We start from the raw sequence: 23,803 nt of genomic DNA on the forward strand, positions 1-23,803 counted from the left end.
GATTTGGCGGTGGGGGGGCAGGGTGGCATCTCAGGTGCTTGGTAAGCTGTGGTGTTAGCAGCTTACCGAGCAAACCTAGATCAGGTGCCCTGCAGCCAGCTAGATATCTACTTCATTACTAATAGCAGCCATGTATAATATTTAGGGCCTTATTCTAGTTAACTCCTTCTGACAAAATCCTTCTTAGATGGACAAAACCATGTGCACTGCAGGGGGGCAGAGGTAAAATGTGCAGAGAGAATTAGATTTGGGTGAGTTATTTTGTTTCTGTGCAGGGTCAATACTGGCTGCTTTATTTTTACACTGCAATATAGATCTCACTTTAAAGTAAAACCCCACCCAAATCTAATTCTCTCTGCACAAGTTACATCTGCCCCACCTGCAGTGCACATGGTTTTGTTCATCTGAGAAGGAATTTGCCAGAAGGAGTGAACCAGAATAAGGCCCTTAGTTTAAAGGGACCTAGACACTGAACTAGACGCTTTAGTAGTCCCCAACACTGAAGTTTTATAGCTAAAGAAATTAGTCAACAGCTTGTACAAACATCTTCTAGGTGCTTACAGTCATTTTTGATGCACAAGTTTTCACATCATGGGGAAATGTACTAAGATGGGAGTTCTATTTTGCATGGGATGTTGCTATAAGCAACTAATCTGATTGGTTGCCCATAAAAACATACCATGGGAAATAGAACTCCCGTCGTAGTAAATTTCCCCCCATATGTCTCATTTATCTGTACACTAATTAGGTTAATTTATGTTGGAGGGGATTCTTGTTAATTAAATGTGTTCGCTGTACGAATGAATGTGTTATTTGCAGCCAAGTGAATATGTCCAAAACCCATCGTAACAAGGCTCACCAATAATTTTTACACTGGGCACAAGCAGGGCCGGATTTAGGGGCCAGGCCGCCCCTACGCACAACATTTTTGGCTTCCCCCTCGCCTATTAGGCATGTAGCATGATGACATCACACACATTAGTCTGGACTGGACCCGGAGGGAGGGAGGAGCAACACACTGGGCTCGGGCACGTCGCTCGGCAGCTCGGCTCAGCTATCCCCACCCCTGCACGCCCATTGTATACACAGTAGCCAATAGACTGTGTGTATACTATATCCAATGGGTGGCAGTAGCTCAGCTCAGCCTAAGCCAGTGAGCCTCTGGGACGCGGGACTATGATTCATGTGACTCTATTAATATGTGCATGGTCAAGCGGGCAGCGGCGAGTGGCGCAACCGCTGACATGAATCACGTCATTAGTAGTGCCGCTCGTCACTGCTCGCTCGGCCATGCACATAATAAAAGAGTCAGTAACACAGACTGACTGCTGCCGCCTATAATAGGTGCCGCCCCTAGGCCTGTGCCTCACTGAGCACAAGTCATCTCAGGCTCAGAGTAGCCAAAGACTTACTCGGTAGTGCAATGGAAAATGGCATATCCAGCCTGAGGCTAATGTCACACACCTTCCCCTGAAATGCTCCCAGCCTTTTTTCCATCCGGGGTGTGGCTGGATAGTGTATATACCCCTTAGCCAGTGGTTCACAAACACGGTCCTTAAGGCATCCTAACAATCCAAGTTTTAAGAATATCCATGATTAAGCATAGGTGACTTAATCTGTACCTCAGTCAGTTTAATTATATAATCTGTGCACATGAATATCCTTAAAACCTGTACCTGTACCTTAAGGAGCAAATTGGAAAACCCTGCTACAGTCTGTAAAGGGTACTTGTGTATTATCATGTCGCCCAATTTCCTTACGTGCGCTACCGTACTGAAATCTCATTGCATGTCACGTTATAGTGGCATGCGATTTCGTTCCCGCTCCCTGTCAGACCCTGTCAGAATCATTCTCAGGTGCATTTCTGACAGGAATCGCAGCATCACTCAGACCTGCAGGAGAATTGTCCGAAATGGCTGTACCAGTGAATATGTTCAGCTTGCCTAAGACGGAGGAGGAGGCTGTCCAATTCCTTCATCACCGTCATCTGCTGCCGCTGATGCAGAATTGCACTAACGGGCACCCTATGCGGTTGTCAGTGAAGGAGTGCATGTGGCGCTGCCATGTCAAAGCATGCCGTCTGAAGGTAAACCTAAGAGCGGGCCATTGGTTTCCAGGGTGCCGCTTATCCTTCCTCACCTTGATTCGTTTCATATATTCCTGGGCAGAGGAGCTCACATTGATTGATTATTGTGAGTGACAGCTCTAAATATCCAAAAAACTGTGGTCCTGTATAATAGATGGATGTGGGAGGCTTGCACCATGGACCCAGCGGCGTATCGGTGGTCCTGGGCACATTGTGGAGGTGGATGAGAGATTTTTTGTCAAGCGAAAGTACAATGTCGGCCGTACTTTGGCCCAGCCATGAATTTTTTACGGAATATGTTGTGAAAGTGGTCAGTGCTTTGTTACTATGGTGCCCAAACGGGATGCCACCACTTTGATGGCGGCTATAAATGAGAACATCGAGCCAGGCACAACTATTTATTCCGACTGCTGGCGGGCCTACAGTACAGACCAGTTGGAACAGGCTGGTTATCATCATGCCAGAGTTAACCATAGGTATAACTTTATTGACCCGGACACAGGTGTTCATACACAAAATGTGGAGCGACTTTGGGGCGCATGCAAATGGCGCAATAAGCGCCAAAGAGGCACAGCACCATCTGCAATCATACTTGCAGGAGTTCATGTGGCGTAAGACTTTGGGTGCTAAGAATCCATTTGAGCGCATCCTGCAAGCACTTACGCTCCTTCCAAAAGCAGATTGACTGTTTAATGTTATTTTTTGGTTCATGATTTTTACTCATTAATTTACTCATTAATGTTATGTTGTAACTTGATTAATTCCTATTATTGTCATTATTTATTGTAATTAATGTGATTAATTTATTTCATGATTATTTATTCAGTAAATTACAGTTATTCGTTAACACATGTCGTCATTACTGTGTCAGATGTATGATATTGCAGGTGTGAATGTGTTCCTAAAACACCCCACTATCCACGCCACCCCGAAGCATGGCGAGTGGCGGCGGAACACATCCTCCGACCTTTTCATACCCCCACTATCCACGTTGGTGTGGAGTTGTTCCTAAAGTGTGGCGAGCGCAGCGAGCAACCGAGCCCGAAGCGTGGCGATACTTTACATTTATTCCGCATCCCCATGCAGGGCTCACTGCGCTTGCCACGCTTCGGGCTCGGTGGCTCGCTGCGCTCGCCACACTTTATAGATTCAACTCCACAACGACGTGGATAGTGGGGGTATGAAAAGGTCAAAGGACAATTTCCGCCGCCGCTCGTCACACTTCGGGGGGTGTGGATAGTGGGGGTGACGCGGAAAATGGCATGGGTGCTTTCAAAATGAAGCACCCTTCATATCTCATAGCATGGGTGCTTATACAATGAGATATCGCATCGCATCGGATCGCACCCACTGTATGGTGCCGTGCGATCCCATGCAATATTTCATTGTATAAGCACTCTTGTGCACTTAATATGGACATCTCATCGCATGGCACCCTACACGCCGTGCGATCCGATGCGATGCGATTTTGCTATGAAGAATAGCCCTGTACGCTCAGAGCGTACTGGGCGCCGTGATAATACACAAGTACCCTGTAAAGTGACAGATACTGAGTGTTTGCCACTTTATCTTTCTTCAATTTATCTCTCTCCAAACTTTGATACATGTGCCCCACAGTGTTGTAGAGGCAGAGCTTCCTGCCTAACATGGTCTGCATTCTCAGCCAATCACAGTGTTCACAGAAGCATATACTAAACTCCTCCAAACAGACGCAGTGCACTTTCCTATGACCACTCCTACTCCTGGAATTGAGGATGACAGAAAACTAGGAATGGCCAGCAGAGGATTAACTATTGGTGCTTGAGCATCGATGGCATAAACCCTTAAACCATCAATAGTTTCACCCACTGATGGACAATTCCTGCTTGTCCATGCAGCTCAACCAGATTAATGGATGGGGCTTTGGGAGTGTGGGAAGGCTCAGGTATTCTGCACCTGCTTGGGAGAGAAAAAAAATACATTACCATACCACAGTCCAAGATGGTGGAGAATCAATGGATCTCCAGAATTAATAAAAAAAAAAAAAGTATGGCTTTTAGCCATCTATGGCCGCTGGTCGATGGCATTCCCCAGAAATACTCAGAATGAATTGCATGAAGCCTGACATGTGCTATGTAGCACATACTAGCTTTGCCCAGTGGGCTAGGGTTACCACCTCATCCCTTTAATTCTGGACACATATTAATTACACAGGTTCTGTGGCTGGCTGACGTCAAGACTCCATTTCACCTGGTTTTTATCAGCCTCAGAACCTGTGTAATTAATATGTGTCTGGAATTAAAGGGGTTAGGTGGTAACCCTACAGTGGGCAGATCACTAAAAACTGTAATGCAACTGCTGCAATTCCCTGACATTTTACAATAATCTAGGTATAGATGAGCGGATCAGATTTAAGTAAATCCGAACCGTACGCACTTTGGGGATCTGAGGCTGCAGCTCAAATCCCCCCACAAACACACTAAGGACATTGCTCTTTCACTGCACTGATGACACAGACAAGTTTTATTTACAAAGTTGTCGAATATTCAGGATTTGTATTTTCCGATGGTGAAGTGATTCGTATTTGGCTGCCAAGTTTACTTGCAGCCAAACATGAAGCATCACATGGATTAGTGAGATCCGTGCAATGTTTCTGTGTGTAAAAAACACAAAGAAATTGAAGGAATCCCCAGGGTTGACCCCTATTAACCTTTAGGAGTCCTTCAATTGACTTTGTGGTTAGGCTGAAGTGCCGATTCCCTTCAAAGAAGTCAATGTTTTATTTTCATAACATTGACTTATATGGGAAGCAGCCAGCCAATCCCCGGGCAGAGCTCCTCTGGATCTCACAGATAATTGGCTGAGGGGATCCCCATTGACTGAAGGAGCAGCATGTGTAAACACACATGCTGCTCCTCAGTACAAGTGGTTCAGGTACTGTGGTTTGTTTTTCTAACCTTTGGATGCCTACTTTAAAACAAAGAGGACCAATCTGCACTGGATTTAGGTGTTTTTTTTTCCCACAGGTGCCCATATATGATTTCTACTGGACAAGGTGACCAATCTACATGTCAACATAGGGGGCCAAATGTAATAGGGTGAGAGTTTCAGAAAGTGAGAGATTTTGGGAGAGTTTTCCCATGTCTTTTAAAGCAGCAATCAATTATATGGCAAAATCAACCTGGTTTTGCAGTGTCATTGATTGCTGCTTTAAAAAAGGGGGGAAAACTCTCCCAAAATCTCTCACTTTCTGAAACGCTCACCCTATTACATTTGGCCCAGGAAGTGTGTGTGTGTGTGTGTGTGTGTGTGTGTAGGCTAATAAAAGGTTACTTTCATAGTGTGCGTGTCAGCGTTTTTTTAGTATTGGTTTGGCTTCCCTTTAATGGCCTACGTCTTTTGTCCACTGTTTTCATGAATGGCAAAAGGTGGTCTATTTGCCATTGGTATTTTGAGCTGAATTTGCTCATTCGAATGGTTGTCCTGTGTCCTGTGCCTATGGTAAAGTCCGTACTTATGTTTTTGGTTGTGATTTTAATTAGTAAATGAGCCGATGTGTGATCACGGCCGTGAGTGGGATCCCCGGCCGTGAGTGGGATGAATGGGTACATTCGTACCCATTCGATCTTAGTAAATTTCCCTGTATGTCTACATTACAAATATAATACATCTGCTTCATCTTACAGGATTTCTCATTGTAGTCCCCATGACTTGTTTCTTTTGAAGGAATGCATTAAGCATTGCATCACGAAGACCCACTTTCTGTAACTGGATTGATACAAATGCTTCTGGGAATCTAGAATAAGACAAACAGTTATATGATACATATATTCCCAATCTGTGACAATTCTTGGCTGTGATGGATAGCTTTAACAATGACTATTATATTATACCCCTGTACTTGATTTGCCCAATGGTGAAGGCCCCACCAATAGCTTTCAGATCTGGACCAACTCTGGAAGCACCTTGACAATAGTGGCGATCCTAAAAGTGGCCCCACCTCTGTACTGAGAGGGAATACTTCCCCAATAGCCTCTCCACAGAGGAACAGAAAGTTCACATGATCAATATTCAGATAAGCCAAATCTTAAAATATATCTGGGGGAATTTTGACTACAATTTCTTTTAAGCCTAAGGCCAAATGTAATAGAGTGTGAGAATCAGAAAGTGAGAGATTCTGGGAGAGTTTTCCCATTTGTTTAAAGCATCAAAAATGATTTTGCCGTATAAATGATTGCCACTTTGTGATTCTCACACCCTATTACATTTGGCCCTCATTGTGGGGCCAAGGCAAATGACGCACTATTTACAGTGACAATACAACATTTAAATGAATGTTTTATATTAGGGGAACATACAAATTACTATTACCAGAGATGACTGCATCTTAGATCAGCTCTGTGCACCTCTGACCAGTGGCGTAACTATGCCCCGCAGCCCCCGCGCTGGGCGCGGGGGGGGGGGGGGGGCTGCGGGGCTATAGTTACCTGCTGCGCTGCTGTCTACTCTGCCCGGCCGCATCTGCGGTCACTGTCCCGTCACTCGCTCCCGGTGCCGGCTCCTGCTGATAATAAAAACTGACACTTAGAAAATGGCTGCCCCCAAACTGCAGACAGTTTTGGCAGCCATTTTCTAAGAGTCACTTTTCATTATCAGCAGGAGCCGGCGCCGGGAGAGACTGGACGGGACAGTGACCGCAGATGCAGCCGGGCACTCTGTCAGGTATGGGCAGGGAAGGGAGAGGGAGAGGGGGAGGGGGAGGGAGAGGGGGAGGGGGCGCTGAAAAAAGTGCGGCGGGGGGCGCAAATGATATAGTTACGCCACTGCCTCTGACATTATCTTCCCACAAAAAACAGAACAGTTCAAAATGTATGAAGGTAGCAGAAAATGATAGTACTGAGGTGCATCATATCAGCTCAGACAGGACTGGAACACCAGATCACTTATAGCCCTTTTACACTGAGGGAATAACCCAGGTTTTTGCCTCGTGGACCTGGGTCAGCATAGATGTAAAAGGGGTACCAAAACAAAAACACAGGTCCATTCCATGCAAATCCTACCATGGTCCTGACAAGGTTAGAACACGGGGAGGACCCTGGTGGTGGTCATCTGACCCGGCTCCCGTTTACACCAATGGGGGAGCCCAACCTCCCGACCGCAGTATCCTGCGGTCAGGATGGAAGTTGGGCAGGGGGCGCACACAGCCTCCGCTGCTGTCTGCTGTACTGTGCAGACAGCAGCAGAGGCAGGGTGGAGGTGAATGGATGCCTGTATGCAGCATCCATTCATCTCAGGGCAGCCCAGTAGCTTACCTTGGGGCTGGGCTTGCCCCAGAGTGGCAGTGACATTACAGGGGTCCTGGGCTGGCTGATTTCCGGGCGCGTGGAGATGATGTCATCTTCAAGCACCGGCTCAGGAACCGCCTCTGCCGGGGGGCAGTGTAAAAGGTAACAAACGGCGGGTCGCACCCAGGTTGAAGCTGGGTCCAAAAACCCAGGTGTGACCCAGCGTTTTGGTGTAAAAGGGGTATTATTGGACATAGTTAAGCCTTTGAGTGCCAACATCTCTGTGTCAGATAAGCAAAATATTTGCTAAAAATGCCAACATCTCTGTGAGAGATGTGCAAAATATTGTCTAAAAATGAAGGCAAACAAAAAAGTGTTAAAAAAAACCCATTATATTTCCTATATAAGGTGAACATTACAGGTCATTAAAATGAATAAAAATGTTTGCTTGCCAATTTTCACACCAATTTTTACACATTCACTTGGAAGTTAAACTGCTAGTGTTGGAGCAATGCCATCTGTTGTTTGGCTGTTTGGCTAGGTGGGTATCAGTGCACTGGATAGTGGGTGTCTACCACATGGTGGGTATCATAGCTCCAATCATTGTCAAAAACAGTTTTGTGGGAGTAACAGTAATACTTCTGCATGCCACAGACACACAATGCAGGATTGCATGGCCTGTACACAAACTACTGGGGTCTACATTGTGTTATCTGTAAATATGTGGGTCCCTAATTTGTTAACACCATTGGTCAAACTTCTAATGTGTATACCCACAAAATATCCAGGGAGCAGTAAATCACTATAAAGCACATTAAGCATGAGTAATTCATCAGGGCAGTGCCACAATGCCATGCAATTTCCTTTTTGCTGCAGCTAGTAAATCATTTTGTGGATCATATGGTTGTCATCTGACCCGGCTCCCGTTTACACCAATGGGGGAGCCCAACCTCCCGACCGCAGTGTCCTGCGGTCAGGATGGAAGTTGGGCAGGGGGCGCACACAGCCTCCGCTGCTGTCTGCTGTACTGTGCAGACAGCAGCAGAGGCAGGGTGGAGGTGAATGGATGCCTGTGTGCAGCATCCATTCAACTCAGGGCAGCCCAGTAGCTTACCTTGGGGCTGTCTCTAATAGCAGCAGGGTATACCTTTTAGAAATAAACAATGAGGTTAATGACTATCAATGATCCCTATACATTTGGAGGTTATTCAGCTTGGTTAGTAGGTTTGCAAACATCTTTATTGCAGCGATGTTTGCAAATCTGTGCATGCAGGAAAGCAGGAGCACACATGCATGAACTCTTAAATTGTGGTCAGATTGCAAAAAATGCAACTGCAGTCTAAGGGCCTGGGAGTGGTTATGGGGCTGCTACTCTGCGTCTCAAGGGCAGTGATGGAGCGTTGCAGAGGCATAGGGCCCGATTCAGACCTGATTGAACAGCTGTAAATTTGCACGGCCGCTGATTATCCATGAACTGTGCATGTGTATTGGGTGTAATGTGCGTGCGCAACACCTGGCTGTGATCAAGCCCTGCTACTTTTTCTGTTCCCTGGCCAAATGCAAGGTGATTGACATGCAGTGGGCCCTTTGGGGTTGGAACCAGCCATTTCATGGAAACACCCAAAAATGCTGGGTGTGCCCAAAAACAAATACGAGCAGTGACAGGGAAAGTGCAAGCATGCCTAGGCCTGTTAGTGGAGGGTTTGGGATATCAGCAGCAGCATGGATTGGCCTGTTTTTCATTGCAATGCGGATTAAGTTCTGGGCTGCACGGCACCTGCAATGACTTGTGTAAAAACTATTTGATGGTCAGTCAGTAACAAAGGATTTTGGACATACTTGCATGGGTGCAAACGAATGTGCACCCGTACACATCCATTCACACAGCAAGCACATTAATTCTCAAGGTAGGATTTCAATGGAGCAGGGCGGTAGCTTAACTGAAAGGTGGCCAATGCAAATTTGTAGCCTGTGGTCTGAATTGGGCCCAATGGTCCGGCAATGGAGGAGTGACCGGACTGTTTGGGAGGGGGTCTGCAGTGGCTGCATAAAGTCACATACAGCCACTGACACCTAAAACATGGCAGCTGTGCATCTAGCTTTGTAGTGTGGCTTCCCAGCCAGGGGGGCCACCGGTGTTGTGCAGGCACTTCACTGTGTAGCAAATCATTAGCATAATAGCAATGCATTTGCATGGTACTAAGGGTTGAAGTTTTCCAAATCTTTACAAAGCTACAGCAGTTACTGAATTAGGCCCATTGTACAATTACCAATATATGGACATATTGTTTTTTTTTTTTTTGTATAACATTAGTAGAACAATTAAACTTTTATAATAATGACTATCATCCCAATGGCAAACGCATTAGTAATATTGCATCTGCAGATACTCCTCACATACTCATATTTAAAAAAAAAAAAAAATTAATATATAAAAATAGTAGTGTAATAGTAGGGTTGTGCGGCAGAGGTAGTAATGGAACTGTCAGCACACTTGCAGTACCTTTTCTTTTCCCAGTGTGTCTGTGGTTGAATCTCATTTGAGCGAGGTACTGATGCTGTTACTGATGTCTGCCCTTCAACTACTGCCCACGATGAAGAACTTCTGTCACTTATAGAACTGAATTGTCTTTGAATAGGTAAGACCGCATCCTGAAAACAGAAGTAAATGTTCACATACTGAATTGAACATTGGAAAATAAATATAAAGAAACACAGAAGGCTGAATAAGCCTGAAGTGACATAAACCACTAAGGGTTCTCACAGGTTACACTCTGCTGTTGGTCACATGGCTATGGTAATGAGGATGGGCATAAGGCCTATCAGAGCAGGGGGAGGGTCTAAGCAGGGTAGGAATGATCATGAGTTTAGAGTGATCAACCCCTGTCCAAGAAGCCCCACCCACCCTTCCCTGTTTCTTTTCCTCTTCGGCGGCGGTAAAGAACGGTCATTCTTTAAGAACTCTGTATGTGTGTAGGTAGTGGGGGTGCACTCTCCCTCGACAACGATTGTCATGGGCCACGCTTCTGCCCGGGGGATGGCCGTCACCACCAGGCCTGGTGGCTGACCAGGGAGAGTGGTCATCCAGCGTTGTATGTATGATTAAGTGATCTTTAACCCCACCTTTCCTATAATGACCGTTCTTTGGTGCCGCCACCATTCATAGTCTTAGTTTAATTGTCAAATAAATTTGACATTCTGTTTTGAAACGCCAGCACTTTGTGTCGTGTCTTTATTTTAGGTTAAGTTTAGATAAGGTTATATATAAGTTGTATTTAAGTGTATCAACGGACAAGTGGGGCCAGGGGGATACCCGATGGTGAGTTTATACTTTTTACAACAGATTAATATTCTAGGGAGATGGCACCAATATACAAAGTCATGTTGCTGTCATTTATGGGGAGGGAAGAGGCCAGGAATTTCTGTTGTTGCACGAAGATTTCCTGGCCTAATAGATTTCTTGGCCTCTGTGGGTGCCGTAAGCCGCCCAATAGTGTGCAAGTGATCCTAGAATGCAGCTTGGAGAACTACTGCGTCAGGAATTGTGTAATTGTAATAGGCACTACTTCCTACTGCATCACCATACAGAGCTATCACTGCTGCTTCCAAGGAAGTGACTACAACCGCATTGGAATCAGGCTCATTCATAAAAAAGCAATGGCAAATATAACATGTTACACCAATAACTAACTGGCATCTATTGGCGATATGATTGGATGTATGACATAACATGTATGACATGACATGACGGTATTAACGGTATTAAAGCCAACACCCTTTAGGTAGCAGCTCCTTGGACAAATGACATTTCTTCATGTTTCAGTTTTACAATCTTCCAAGGAAAGTGAAGCTGATTTATATTTTGCACAGTTTATAGCAATGTTTTCAAAATCATTTATATACGTTATATTCCACCACTGTGCTTGGGCCCTTATTCTGATTGAGTCGGACGGCTGCGTGTGTGGTCGGACTGCCGAACACGGCGTGAGTTCCGTGCAGATAACGATCAGTCGGAACCATCCGAGCAGGGGTGGAGAGGGGCGTCAAGGGATGTTTGGGCTCATTACCAAATGTGTACGCCCCGTGTTTCATGGGCGTTCCCATGAAAACACTGGGCGTACGTATGGTAATCCGGCCGTGACGCATGTGTGGGGGGCGGACATCTGACATAGCCGGATGTCAGCTGCCCGCCCATATCCCTGCTTTCATATGGAAAAATGTCTGAGTGGTCTGGAGCACTTGGTGCTGCCTGACCACTCGGTCCGTCTTTCGATGGCCGTTGACCATCGGAGAATATGGGAGGTTCCCACAGATGGGGGAGGTGTTCGCTTGAAACATCCACTCGTGGTCCATTCGCATCGGAGAATATAGGAGGTTCCCACAGATGGGGGAGGTGTTCGCTTGAAACATCCACTCGTGGTCCATTCGCTCAGATTCTTACCGCATTCGGGAGGTGTGAGCGATCCGTACGGTAGGCGGGGCTAAGAACACTTGGTGCCCATCCGAAATACGCATCCGTCTGATTCAGCTAGAATAAGGGCCTTTATGTTCCCAATTAATCATCAATGTCATTCATATACAGCATGTCCATTTTACTGTAGGTCTCTAAAATCATGTTGCATTTCCCACCCCCTGCCCTCTCTTACCTTCTTCCCAGATGTATTGTTCCCTTGTTTTCTGTTACCCCATTGTATATGTTTACAGTATATATAAAATATATGGTTCTCAGCGTGGGCATCTGTATTTGACGGTGCTGAACATACAGTCTTTAGCTAAAGGTAAGCAATGTGTTTATTAACAGTGGACGGGATGCTATAACATCCATCTCCCCTTTCCGCCCCACATTGCAATAAGAGCTGTCCGTTGCAATGCGGTGCCATCCCTAGATTTCCTGGACTGGTGATTCCCTCAGCAGCGGTGCCCCGAAAAGTCTTGAAAAAGTTTCCCGTACACAAGGGGTTACGAAACGCGTTGACGTCATCTCCTATTCCGCTCTGCCGGACCACGCTTTCCACCAAGTGTCAACTTTGAAGTGCCTGCAAACTTACAACAGAAGCTGCACAAGCAGCACTCGCTACATGGCGCTTGGGACGAGTGTTCTGGACTCATACCGCGTGCACATCAATTACCGGCATTTACCGGCTTTTCATCCACAAACAGCCGCCGAGCTGCAAAGGTTCTTCACCTATTAAGGACTGGATTCTGCATAAAGTAGGTGAGCAAATTGACCAATTGCCAGCTCCCTATACTGACATGTCAAGGGTTGAGCTAATTTATTGCGGATTGTGCTATTAGACCTCTCCTGCTTACAGAATATTTACGTGTTATGTATACATGCTAAAAAGGAATGGCTTACGGCACTACCCATACTAATTATGAGCGGACCGTGACAACTTATATTGAACTGTCCAAATTATTGCTGCTACTTGGATTAATGTTGACTATTGCACGATTATATTAACAGGAGACCCCCATTTAATTCAAATTACCTTCCATATGGATTGATTATTTAGTATATATATATATTTTATTCTTTATATTTTGATGTTTTTATTACTTTCAATTATAGGTATTGTAATTTATGTGTTTTAAATCATTGATATAAAATTGTTATAATTTAAGCAGTGTGTCCGAATTTATTTCTTTCCAGCAGATATATTCAGCATATACTCTACCAGCAGCGCAATAGCATCATCACTTTGTAAATTCTGTAGGTGTCCTCTAGTGGCTGCTGACATGCAAAACACTTTAATCCCTCCCATAGAGGTGAGGAACAGCGTTAGCCTTTTATTATATAGCATAATAACATTGATTTAAAAAAAATGAATGTATTTGGAGGACGGCACTATACAGAGCTGTAGAGTAGAATATAGGAAACCTTTATATCCATGCTTTGCAGAGAGGTCCAGGATGACATGTAGCATAAGGAAGCCAGCTGGGTAGCAGCGAACAGGGCATTTTTCTGGCTTACTTGGCAGGCGAGCACCACTTGCATATTCTCCACACCACATTTATTCAGCAGCTTGAAGGGAAATACAGACAAAAGTAAAACACATACCGTCATGCTTTATGTTCCAGCACACACAAATATAGTCATGTAAACCTGACACACAACCTAGTAAGATATTTCACATGATGTGTCTTCATTAGTTGCTTGGTAATGTGTAAGCCTGCTGCCATAAACTGGGCTGTAATGCACCACAAGTCATACTGATTCTTAGAACAAACTTGGCCAAGTCTATCTGCTAGCAGCTGCAGTGTGAGACAGCATGTTACACTGACATCTCAGTCCCTGCCAATGCATTACATCACCCGAATGGAGAGGAATAGACTCTGCACCAATGCCATGGTGTCTAATATAATATCAGTGAGATGTGTCTTAGTACTCATAGGAAATCCACCCTAAATCTTTAACTCACATGTGTCCTTCTCTATTTCATGCTCCTGAGTCCCTCAAATTAGCAGGATAAATGAGTCTCTTTATAGAACTAAACATAATGTTGGGCCTATTTCAGCAAGGATCGCAAGTTAGAGAAAAATCAGTTACCTGCGATCAAATAGTCGCCACCCAGAAAGGAAGAAATAACCGCCTCTTGCAAAATTGCACATGCATCGCAAACAGAAATGCAGATCTATTTGCACAAATTGAAACATGGCAGAGTTTTTTTGGATCTGCACCAGTCTAGAGATTCCAGTAATCTGCTAAAGAACGAGGATGAATGTGGTCATCACTGATGTCCGAGACCCACCCCAAAAATACCTAGGAATGTCTGCGTTCTCATAGACACACCCAGAAAATGCCATGTTTGCCACCCCTATATGCTGTCTTCCTGTCAATCAAACTGCGACTTCTATGCGACTATGTATATTTATTCACTAATTATGGCTGCGCATGTGCAATGGGGATACTGCACATTCGCAGCACCTGATTAGTGATACATGCTAAATTAGGCCCATGGAGTAGTATTTGTGGTGTTAACAGAATTGGGTTTACACTGTGCTCACCTTGGGTGCACAGGTGATTACTCTGTGTAAAAAATGTACCATGCAGTTTTATGCTAGATATACCTAATACCCAATTGACTGACTCAATAAAAATATGAGATGAGTAGCAGGTATAGATAAACAACGTGTGTTTAATAAGTGTGCAACCTTGGTGCAAGCCCCACTGGTGTGGGTGCCCTGGTGCAGTGTGGTGGTCCAATATGAGTAGTCCGCAAGTGCAGACAGGGTAAGGGGGTGAAATGTCAAATAAGTGGCACAGGGGGGTGGTGCAGGGGGCTAGCGTCCCATCCCCCCACAGTGCACCTCTCACCTGTGTCTGCCACGATGACCAGGAAGGTCCCATGCCATTCAGTGTATCCAGGGCGACCTAAGACGCGCACACTCTCAGCGCCTACAGGCTCTACTCCCGGCCGGAAGGAGACTAGATGGTCCTGGTGTGTGGAGAGTGGAGTGTTGGATGCTTCCAACACTCCACTCTCCACACACCAGGACCATCTAGTCTCCTCCCGGCCGGGAGTAGAGCCTGTAGGCACTGAGACTGTGTGCGTCTTTGGTCGCCCTGGATACCAGGCGCCGGGACCCGGAAGTAGCGCACGTCACAGCACTACGGAGCCAGGCACACAGCACTGATACAAGCTCCAAAATGCAGAGTTTGATGTCTGGTCCGGCGGTCCGGGGGTTTTGTCCTGGTCTGGTTTTTAACCATACCCCCCGCAACCTATGTAAAAAGCGGACCGGACTGGACTCCGGACAGGACATCAAAATCTGCAGTCCGGAGCTTGTAGGGTCCGGTCCGGGGGGTTCCCTGTGATAGCTATCACCAGGGACATGGGAGAGGGGAGATTACAGCCTCCCTGTGTGGTCCGGACCGTCCGGTTTTTGCTACATGCCCGGACCTTACAGGGAGGCTTTATTCTACCCCTCCTCCTCTACCTGGTAACAGGTGTCACAGGCAGAACCCCCGGACAGGACACCCCCCGGACCGGACCATACAAGCTCCAAAATGCAGAGTTTGATGTCTGGACCGGCGGTCCGGGGGTTTTGTCCTGGTCCGGTTTTTACCCATACCCCAGCAACCACCCTGTCAGTGCCGTGGCTGGAGAACAGATACACTGAACGGCGTGGGACCTTCCTGGTCATCGTGGCAGACACAGGTGAGAGGTGCACTGTGGGGGGACGGGACACCAGCCCCCTGCACCACCCCCCTGTGCCACTTATTTGACATTTCACCCCCTTACCCTGTCTGCACTTGCGGACTACTCATATTGGACCATCACAGACTTGTCACCCACAACAGACCAGCCCACCTTGGGCTGCTACCCTCCCCCCCTTCCCCAACCCCCACTGCAGCAGGGCACCAGTGGGGCTTGCACCAAGGTTGCACAACACGGTTAAACACACGTTGTTTATCTATACCTGTTACTCTTCTCAAATTTTTATTGAGTCAGTCAATTGGGTATTAGGTATATCTAGCATAAAACTGCACCCACAGAGGTTTGCTAGAAGGTGACCGCAGTGTAAACCCAATTCTGTTAACTGCATATCTGGGCGAGGAAAGCCCAATACTCTGCAGCCGCTTTGCTCATTAGCAGTGGCGGATTCAGGGGGGGGGGGCACCTGGGCACGTGCCCCCCCTGTCATTCATTTTGTAGATGAGGACCAGAGCTTTCCAACGAGCCCAGCCCCATGTCTCTAGCCCCCCGGGGAACGGGAGATATTGCCTGGCAAAGCTGTAACATTTTTTCCCCATAGGATAATATAAGAACCCGTCAATTCCGACCCCCACCCGGTTCCGACGGCTGCCAGTTCCAGCCCTGGCATCACAGAAGCTTGTGGTTGAAGTCATTCAATTCCAAATCGCTGGGCCTTCAATATGATACCAGGATGGTCCATATCGGTCAATCGGTTCCAGAGATATAGCATGTAAATCGATTTTTTTTATTTTTGATATGTAATTTCATGGCTGTTCATGTTCTTTGAGGGCAGATTACTCTGAAACCAAACGTTCCAGTTTCACTGGACCAAAATCATTCAAAGCCCACTCAAAAGTTCTTCAATATGATACTTGTCTCAAGTAAATGGGTCAGTTAGTTCCGAAGATATAGCCGGTTAAATGAGATAACTGGTTAAAGGGGGGGAGGGGTGGTTTTCTCTCCCCCTCACACCAGAAAATGCAGGGACTAGGCTGGTGTAAAAGGGGCCAACCTGGGAACGCATTTTCTGGTGTGAAATGGGTATTATTTCAAATAGCTGGGACCTGCAGTGCTCGGAATACAGCCAGGCTCTGCCACTGTCAGTGGCTATCACTTCTGCCTGGCGGCGGCTGTCCCCCATTTACCACAAGCATGTATTCCCCGTTGGCAATGAGCATGTAATCCCACATGGCAACGAGCAAGGAACCTCTGGCAATGAGCATGGAACCCTTGGCAATGAGCATGTAGATAAGCAGCACTTACTGTATGTAGTATAATTTTTAATAGGCATTATGGTGTTTGGCATAATACATAATGGACATCATGCCGTGTAACTTAATGTGCAATGGACATTATGGTGTAAATTTTTAATGTGTGCCTTTGGTGGACAATGTCCCTGTTTATGAAGCGTATTGTGAATTTTGTCTTAATCTGTGTGGCATTATGTGAATTCTGGCTCAATCCGTGTGGCATTATGTGAATTTTGGCACAATCCGTGTGGCATTATGTGAATTTTGACTCAATCCATATGGCATCTTATGAATTTGGCTCAATCCGTGTGGCATTATGTGAATTTTGACACAATCCATGTGGCATTATGTGAATTTTGGCTCAATCCATTTGGCATTATGTGAATTTTGGCTCAATCCATTTGGCATTATGTGAATTTTGGCTCAATCCGTGTGTTATTATGTAAATTTTGCCTCAAACCGTGTGGTATTATGTGAATTTTGACACAATCCATGTGGCATTGTTTGAATTTTGGCTCATTCCATTTGGCATCATGTGTAAGGGGCAAGTATAATGGGGTCTAGTATTTTGTTGCATGTGTAGAAGTTGTATATGGTGTTGTACACTACACTCAAGGACATGCCCCCTGTTGAGTGGCCACACCCATTTTTCCTGAGCGCGCCTTCGGCGCGCGCACAACTACATCCTTCACTTTTGTTGCCATGGTGGGCCTGTGCACTTTAAATGCCAGGGCCTATTTTTAATCCCATTGCCACCCTCTCTCTGCCGCTCTCTTAGCATGTACCCTGGCACCACTAACACTGGCCCTCTCCCACCTAAACCCTGTTTTATCATGGTGCCCCCCCTGTCATTTTATTCTGGATCCGCCCCTGCTCATTAGGCAAATGAGCGCTGGCAGAAAAAAACGATTTGTGGTGTTAGCATATACCAGATAACAACATGTGCATTGACATTTCTATTTAGAGACTATGGAATTCCTTATATATTTCCCGAAAAATTAATGTAACTTGTGCACATGTACAAATGCAGACATACATGTACTTCAGTGAGGGCTCCAGAGGGGGAGCTGCAGCGCAACTAAAAATTCAAATAGGGTGGCACAGGGTAGCCATTGCAAACTGAGTCATTGGCAGTAGGTGTGGCTACCCTATTTGAATTTTTAACTGTGCTGAAGCCTCTCCTCTCCTCTGGAGCCGTCAGTGTGCCACTGATGCATTTTTTTCTGTGTGAATTGCCTGCCTGGTTGCCCACTCCTTCTGCTTTTGTGAATAATTCTGCACCCACATTTCTGGGACTGCAGGTTTGGCTAGAAATGCACATGTTGGAAATACAAAAAATGTTACTTTATAGTAAGTCCGCTAGAGGCCTCTTCATTAATTATTTACATTTGGATCCTAAAAACACTGTTAATACGTGTCATATACAGCACATCTTATGTCTTAGACCAGTGGTGTCAAACTCATGGCCCTCCAGCTGTTGTGGAACTACATGTCCAAGCATGCCCTGCCATAGATTTTATATAATGTATTGCTGAAACTGTGGCAGGGCATGCTGGGACATGTAGTTCCACAACAGCTGGATGGCCATGAGTTGGACACCACTGCCTTAGACTATTATGTGTCACCTTTGTGTGCTTTATCACATTGGAATTTGAGGTATTTTGAGTGTTTGTATGCAGGAGGAGCCGGGGAGGAGTCGGGCACGTTACACAGTGACACTAACAAGTCTGTGTCCACTGTCCTGCCTCCCTCCTCCTCCCAGCGAGCTTCCTCACGTTGTTAGGTATGTCTCTCAGTCTCGAGTCGTCATGTGAGTGTCACTGAATGTGATGTGACACTCACACTGTGATGGCTTCCCGCAGTAATGTAATCGACGCCAGGCGGGGGTGGGTGGCGGCGGCTGCGCGGGCCACATGGCAAGGTCTGGCGGGCCGGATTTGGCCCGCGGGCCTTGTGTTTGACACCCGTGGTGTAGATGGTTATAAAATAACTAGCTGAACATATATAACCAGGTCTTAGAATGAATCTTACCTAAAATTAACAACCTTTACATGTAGAGAAGTGTAGAAAGATATGCTTCCAATGTGTTTGAGGGCTGTGTGTGGCTTGCAGGTAGTGAAATCATGGTTTTCACTTAATAGGCTGCAGCATTGCTTATTACATTTAGGTGTAGTAATCAGCGTTAATTAGCAGACCCAGTCGTCCGCTCTCATACGGTATCTCTAGGGGTGGTCTGGAGCTATCTTTGGCGTCCGTTTGTTTTTGGCCCAAAATGCACGGTGCGTTCGCCGATCGAGCGGTTGTAGCACCGTACATTTTTGGTGCACACCCCTGTGTACGCCAATGTTTACGCCCAGTTTTCCTCATTATTCCGGCCGCTCCCCTAAAAACGCCCCCATGCCGCCCACAATGACCGTACTCTTGCGGACAGGTTTTTTCACATGGAGAGACCCATCCGTGAGCGGTGTGAGGTCACCACACCTGCGCATTGCGAAAGCTACGCATTAGCAGATGAAAAACAAACCCCGATCAGCCCGTATATGGTCCCACCGTACTGAGCAGAATAAGGCCCAAAGTGCCGGAATTTCGGCAGTCGGGATTCTGGCGTCGGGATTTTGACTGCCAGGGATTCCGACCGCCGGGAAACTGACCACATCCCTTTAGAATGATAATATATAACCACAAGAACTTTATAGGTTGGACACAGGATTTATACTGTATTTCTCTGGGAAAGAGTGTTCCCAATGATTACGGGTGTGCTATGACGGTCTGACAATCGGGATACCCCTGATCAGTATCCTGACATCGGAATCCCGACTGCCGGTGCCCGTGCTGAGGGCTTGGTGGCTCGCTTCGCTCTCCACAGGTTCTATTCTCCCTCTATGGGGGTCGCAGACCCCCACAACGTAGAATAGCTACAGCCAGTCAGGATCCCGACTGTTGGGCACTTAAACAGTAGGGAATCTGATGTCGGAGTACTGACCGTCGGAATCCAGACTATCGGGCAGTCATCCGGGAACCCATGATTACTATGGCATGGGATCTATCATTTATACTGGGGGAAAGAATACTTGCAAAGCATTAAATGCATCCAAAGAGAATGTGCCTTTTGTGTGTCTTTTGTATGCCTGGATTTCAGGACAGTTTTATAAATGGAATGAGAATGGATGGAAAATGTATTACTGGAAATAGAAGCAAGTGAAAGTTTTATGCATTATCTTTCATCCAATTGTTAGAGTGCTCCCAATAACAGCAATAGAACAGAAAGCATACAGGTAAAGATGTAGTGATATAAGGGGTCCAAGGAGGTTGTTCATTGGGCCAGCTGTCCCTAATCCAAAATGCTGCTCACCTGTAGTATACCATCTCTTGTCGAGAAACTAAACTTTCCAATCTGATTATCATCTACCTCATGGATAGCAAGAAGTTGTGCTGATGGTGAATACCTACAAGCAATAAAGAAGGCAAGAATTTTATTTATTTATACCATACATAATATAAAGTGAGTGAGAAGTAAATTGCACTAATGCTACTGATGGGGATTCAGTCATTTGTTCTACAGCATGATGGTTGACAGTCATTAGGTCGACATGGGAAAAGGTCAAAGGGTCATTAGTTCGACAGGTCGTTAGTTCGACAGGTCATTAGTTCGACAATGTTTAGGTTGACAGTCAAAAGTTCGACATGTGGATTTTCACTGTTTTTTTAGCCGACATGTGCCGACAGGCGGTGTTTCATGCCCTACCATCCACTAGGGCGTGGTGGGAGAATAAAATAGTGTGCCGACCTTTTGACTGTCGACATAGACATTGTCGAACTAATGACCGGTCGGTTGACCTTTCGGCCTAGAACCATTTTCAACCATTTCCCATGTCGAACTAGACCCATGTTAACCTTTTCCTATGTCGACCTAATGGTGTCAACCTAATGACTGCCGACCATCATGATGTAGACCAAGTGATCCCAACCCCACTGATGTATAAACTTGACCAATAATGATAGATAGGTCCCTACACTAATAACATGAGCTCATGTGTGCGATGAATGATATCTGCATCGATGGACTGGGCCTCCGAATCAGCTATGGCATTTGTGCATGCCTACGCGAGTCCGGTGGCTCTCTCTGTGTGCCGATCGGGAGGCGATGCTGCCACCCTGGATGGACAAATCAGCACACCTGACCATCGGCCCTTCTGGCATTTGCCAGAAGGGCCAAAAGGCCAGTCCGGCCCTGGACATCTGACAAGAATGTTACACTGTCTGGCTGCCTTTAGGTTTAGTATTAGTTTTGCTACATAGAGCAGTATAGGCAGAAACAGTGAAGGGGAAATGATTGTGCTCCTCACAGTTATTATTATTACATTTTATTTATAAGGCGCCACAAGTGTTTTGCAGCACTGTATAAAGGTAATACAATGGAATGGTACAGAGAGACAGAACAAAAGTACAGAAAATAAATAATAAAAAATATGTACAGGTAACAAAGAGCACCACAATATGATACACAATACAACTTAGATCAGTCCTCGAGAGCTACCAACAGTTCACATTTTCCAGACAACCTAGCTGCTGCACAGGTGCACTCATTACTCACTAACACATTTTCGAAGATCCACAGGTGGAGCTAATTACTACACTTGTGATTCTGTGAGGAGATCTGGAAAACATTAACTGTTGGAAGCTCTCGAGGACTGGAGTTGGCTATCCCAGGCTTAGATGTATGTAGCAAGGGAGTAGTTAGCATACTACTATAGGCTGGTGGACATAGGCAGGAGATGAGCATTAACCAGTAGGAGAGTATACCGGCAAAGATGGTCGCTGAGTAGGAGAGAGCAGTAAGTGAATTGTGAGAAGAGGGCTATGACAACAAGAGAGTAGAGGGCCCTGCTCTGCAGAGCTTCTGATCTAGTAGGAAAGGGGGACAGTCAGATACATGAGGTTCAAGCAAGCTAGAGGTGGCCTGATGGTAAGATCATACCTCCCAACTGTCACGATTACAGTGGGACAGTCCCGATTTTCGGGTCCTGTCCCGCTGTCCCACCCGCGGCAGGCATTGTCCCGCTGCGGGGGGTGGCAGTTGGGAGACCCCCCAATCTAATAGCACACGCACAGCGTCTATTCTCATATGAAAATGAGGTTGCGGCTAATTAGCATAAGCTGCACACTCATTTGCATACGCCCGCCCCCTTTTCGAGCGCTCGAAGCCGCGCGAGTGTCCCTATTTCATCATCACAGAAGTTGGGAGGTATGTAAGATGTAAGCAGAGATGGTCAAGACATGAGGCAGGGGGCAGTTATCACTCACCTGTCCACACAGCTGTCATCCTCAAGGAGAGAAGTGATGAACATAGGAGGCATTTGGTCCGCTTGTCCTTTGTGTGAGGCAAACTCAAACTGTACAGGCCGTAAGTACAAGTGAAACTCATTGAATCCCATCTCTTCAGCAAAAGATATATACATCCTGTTATGGTGAAAGGTAATAACACACACCAACAGTTAGCAATGAGTACTTTTAAATTAGAAATAAGTCAATATAATGTAATCAGGGCCGTAACTAGGGGGGGGCTGGGGGGTCACGCGCACCGGGCGCTGGAGGTGAGGGGCGCTGTGAGGTCCGGTGACAGGTATGTCCGTCCATCTCCTACTAGCGCGGCTGCAGGAAGCGCTGATGACTTCGAAAAGACTTGCCGGACGCTGATTGGCTGAATTCAGCCAATCAGCGTCCGGCAAGTCTTTTTGAAGTCATCAGCGCTAGTAGGAGACGGACGAAGTCAAAGTAAGATGCGGCTGCGGCTTCAACGGTGAGAGGACTGTGCGGGGAGGGGGGGGGTCTCCGGCGCCAGGGACAAGGCGTCATTTGGTCGGTCCCCCCTGTCAGCTGCTAACTAAGCAGCGGGGAATAAACGCTGTGCGCATGCGCACAGCGTCTATTCCCGCAGCCAGGGGGCTGGGGGCATGGCTAGAGGCTCACAGAGCCTCTGGGTCATGCCCCCATAGCGGCAAAATGGGGGCGTGGCCTCGCGGGAGAGCAGCGATTATAGGCCACGCCCCCAAATTAAGCCACCCCCCCCCCCCCGAAAATTTCAACGCGCCTCCGGCGCGCAGCAGCATCACTAGGGGCAGGGGGGCACCAAAAGACTGCCTTGCCCCGGGCGCCGGAAACCCTAGTTTCGGCCCTGATGTAATATAAACCAAACACGTTCATGATAAATTAGGTATTTTCTTTAAATAACACAGGACCTTAATTCAGGCCTGATCTCTGCTGTGCGAATTTGCAGAGGACTGCGAACAGATGGCCACCGCCCAGAGAGTGAAATTCCATCCAGTGCAAATCTGCTAGTGAATGGATCGCTGATCTGCAAATCAATTTGAAACTCACTCACCATTGAATGATTCTGCCGGTATGATAAAGTGTGCATAACTTTGACCCTTCCATAAGTCTGCAACAGAGTGCGGCTTATCGGAGCCAGAGCTGATATCACAGAATCACCTGGGCATGTCTGCAGGGACTACAGAAAATGGCAGCTTCCTGTCAGTCAGGCGATTACAACAGATTTATCACTGTTTTTTGTAACGGTTGGCGACGCTAAAATCCGTAGGCATCTGCCCTCATCCAATAATCGATAGGCTTGCAAATTCACACAACAGTGATCAGGTCTGAATAACCCCCATAGTATGTGAAGTGCATATCAGCAATGATCTGGGCTGCCATCATGAAGGAGCTGCCGGGATGGTGTCCAGGGCCCAGGCAGCTAGAGGGCCCACTTCTAGCAGTGGCTGATTTAAAGTGGAGGTTGATAACACAGATGCAGCTCTGGGCCAGGGGTTAGCCTAGTGAGTTATGCTACAGCCACTAATACCCCTTTTACACCAGAGCCTCAACCCAGGTTATTGCCATGCCACTCTGGGTCTGGATTGATGTAAATGGGCCCAAAAAAATCCTTGGTCCTGTTACCCGGGACTCCTACCCAGGAAATATTCAGGGTTGGACACAGGTGCGACCCAT

At 46.5% G+C, this 23,803-nt stretch overlaps 1 protein-coding gene across 1 annotated transcript in view; it reads right to left on the minus strand.

Annotated features, from left to right (window-relative positions):
• Window positions 1-23,803, minus strand: part of LOC146062941 (uncharacterized) — a 178,428-nt gene that overhangs the window by 88,574 nt on the left and 66,051 nt on the right. The window contains exons 20-24 of the mRNA XM_083174951.1: window positions 22,103-22,258; window positions 20,151-20,244; window positions 13,229-13,372; window positions 9,854-10,002; window positions 5,750-5,861 (exon numbers count right to left, since the gene is read on the minus strand). Coding sequence (XP_083031077.1) covers window positions 5,750-5,861; window positions 9,854-10,002; window positions 13,229-13,372; window positions 20,151-20,244; window positions 22,103-22,258 — 655 coding nt within the window. The remainder of the gene's footprint in view (window positions 1-5,749; window positions 5,862-9,853; window positions 10,003-13,228; window positions 13,373-20,150; window positions 20,245-22,102; window positions 22,259-23,803) is intronic.

This window comes from Crinia signifera, chromosome 3 (assembly GCF_055691185.1).
Source record: "Crinia signifera chromosome 3, ASM5569118v1, whole genome shotgun sequence".
NCBI classification, from domain to species: Eukaryota; Metazoa; Chordata; class Amphibia; order Anura; family Myobatrachidae; genus Crinia; species Crinia signifera.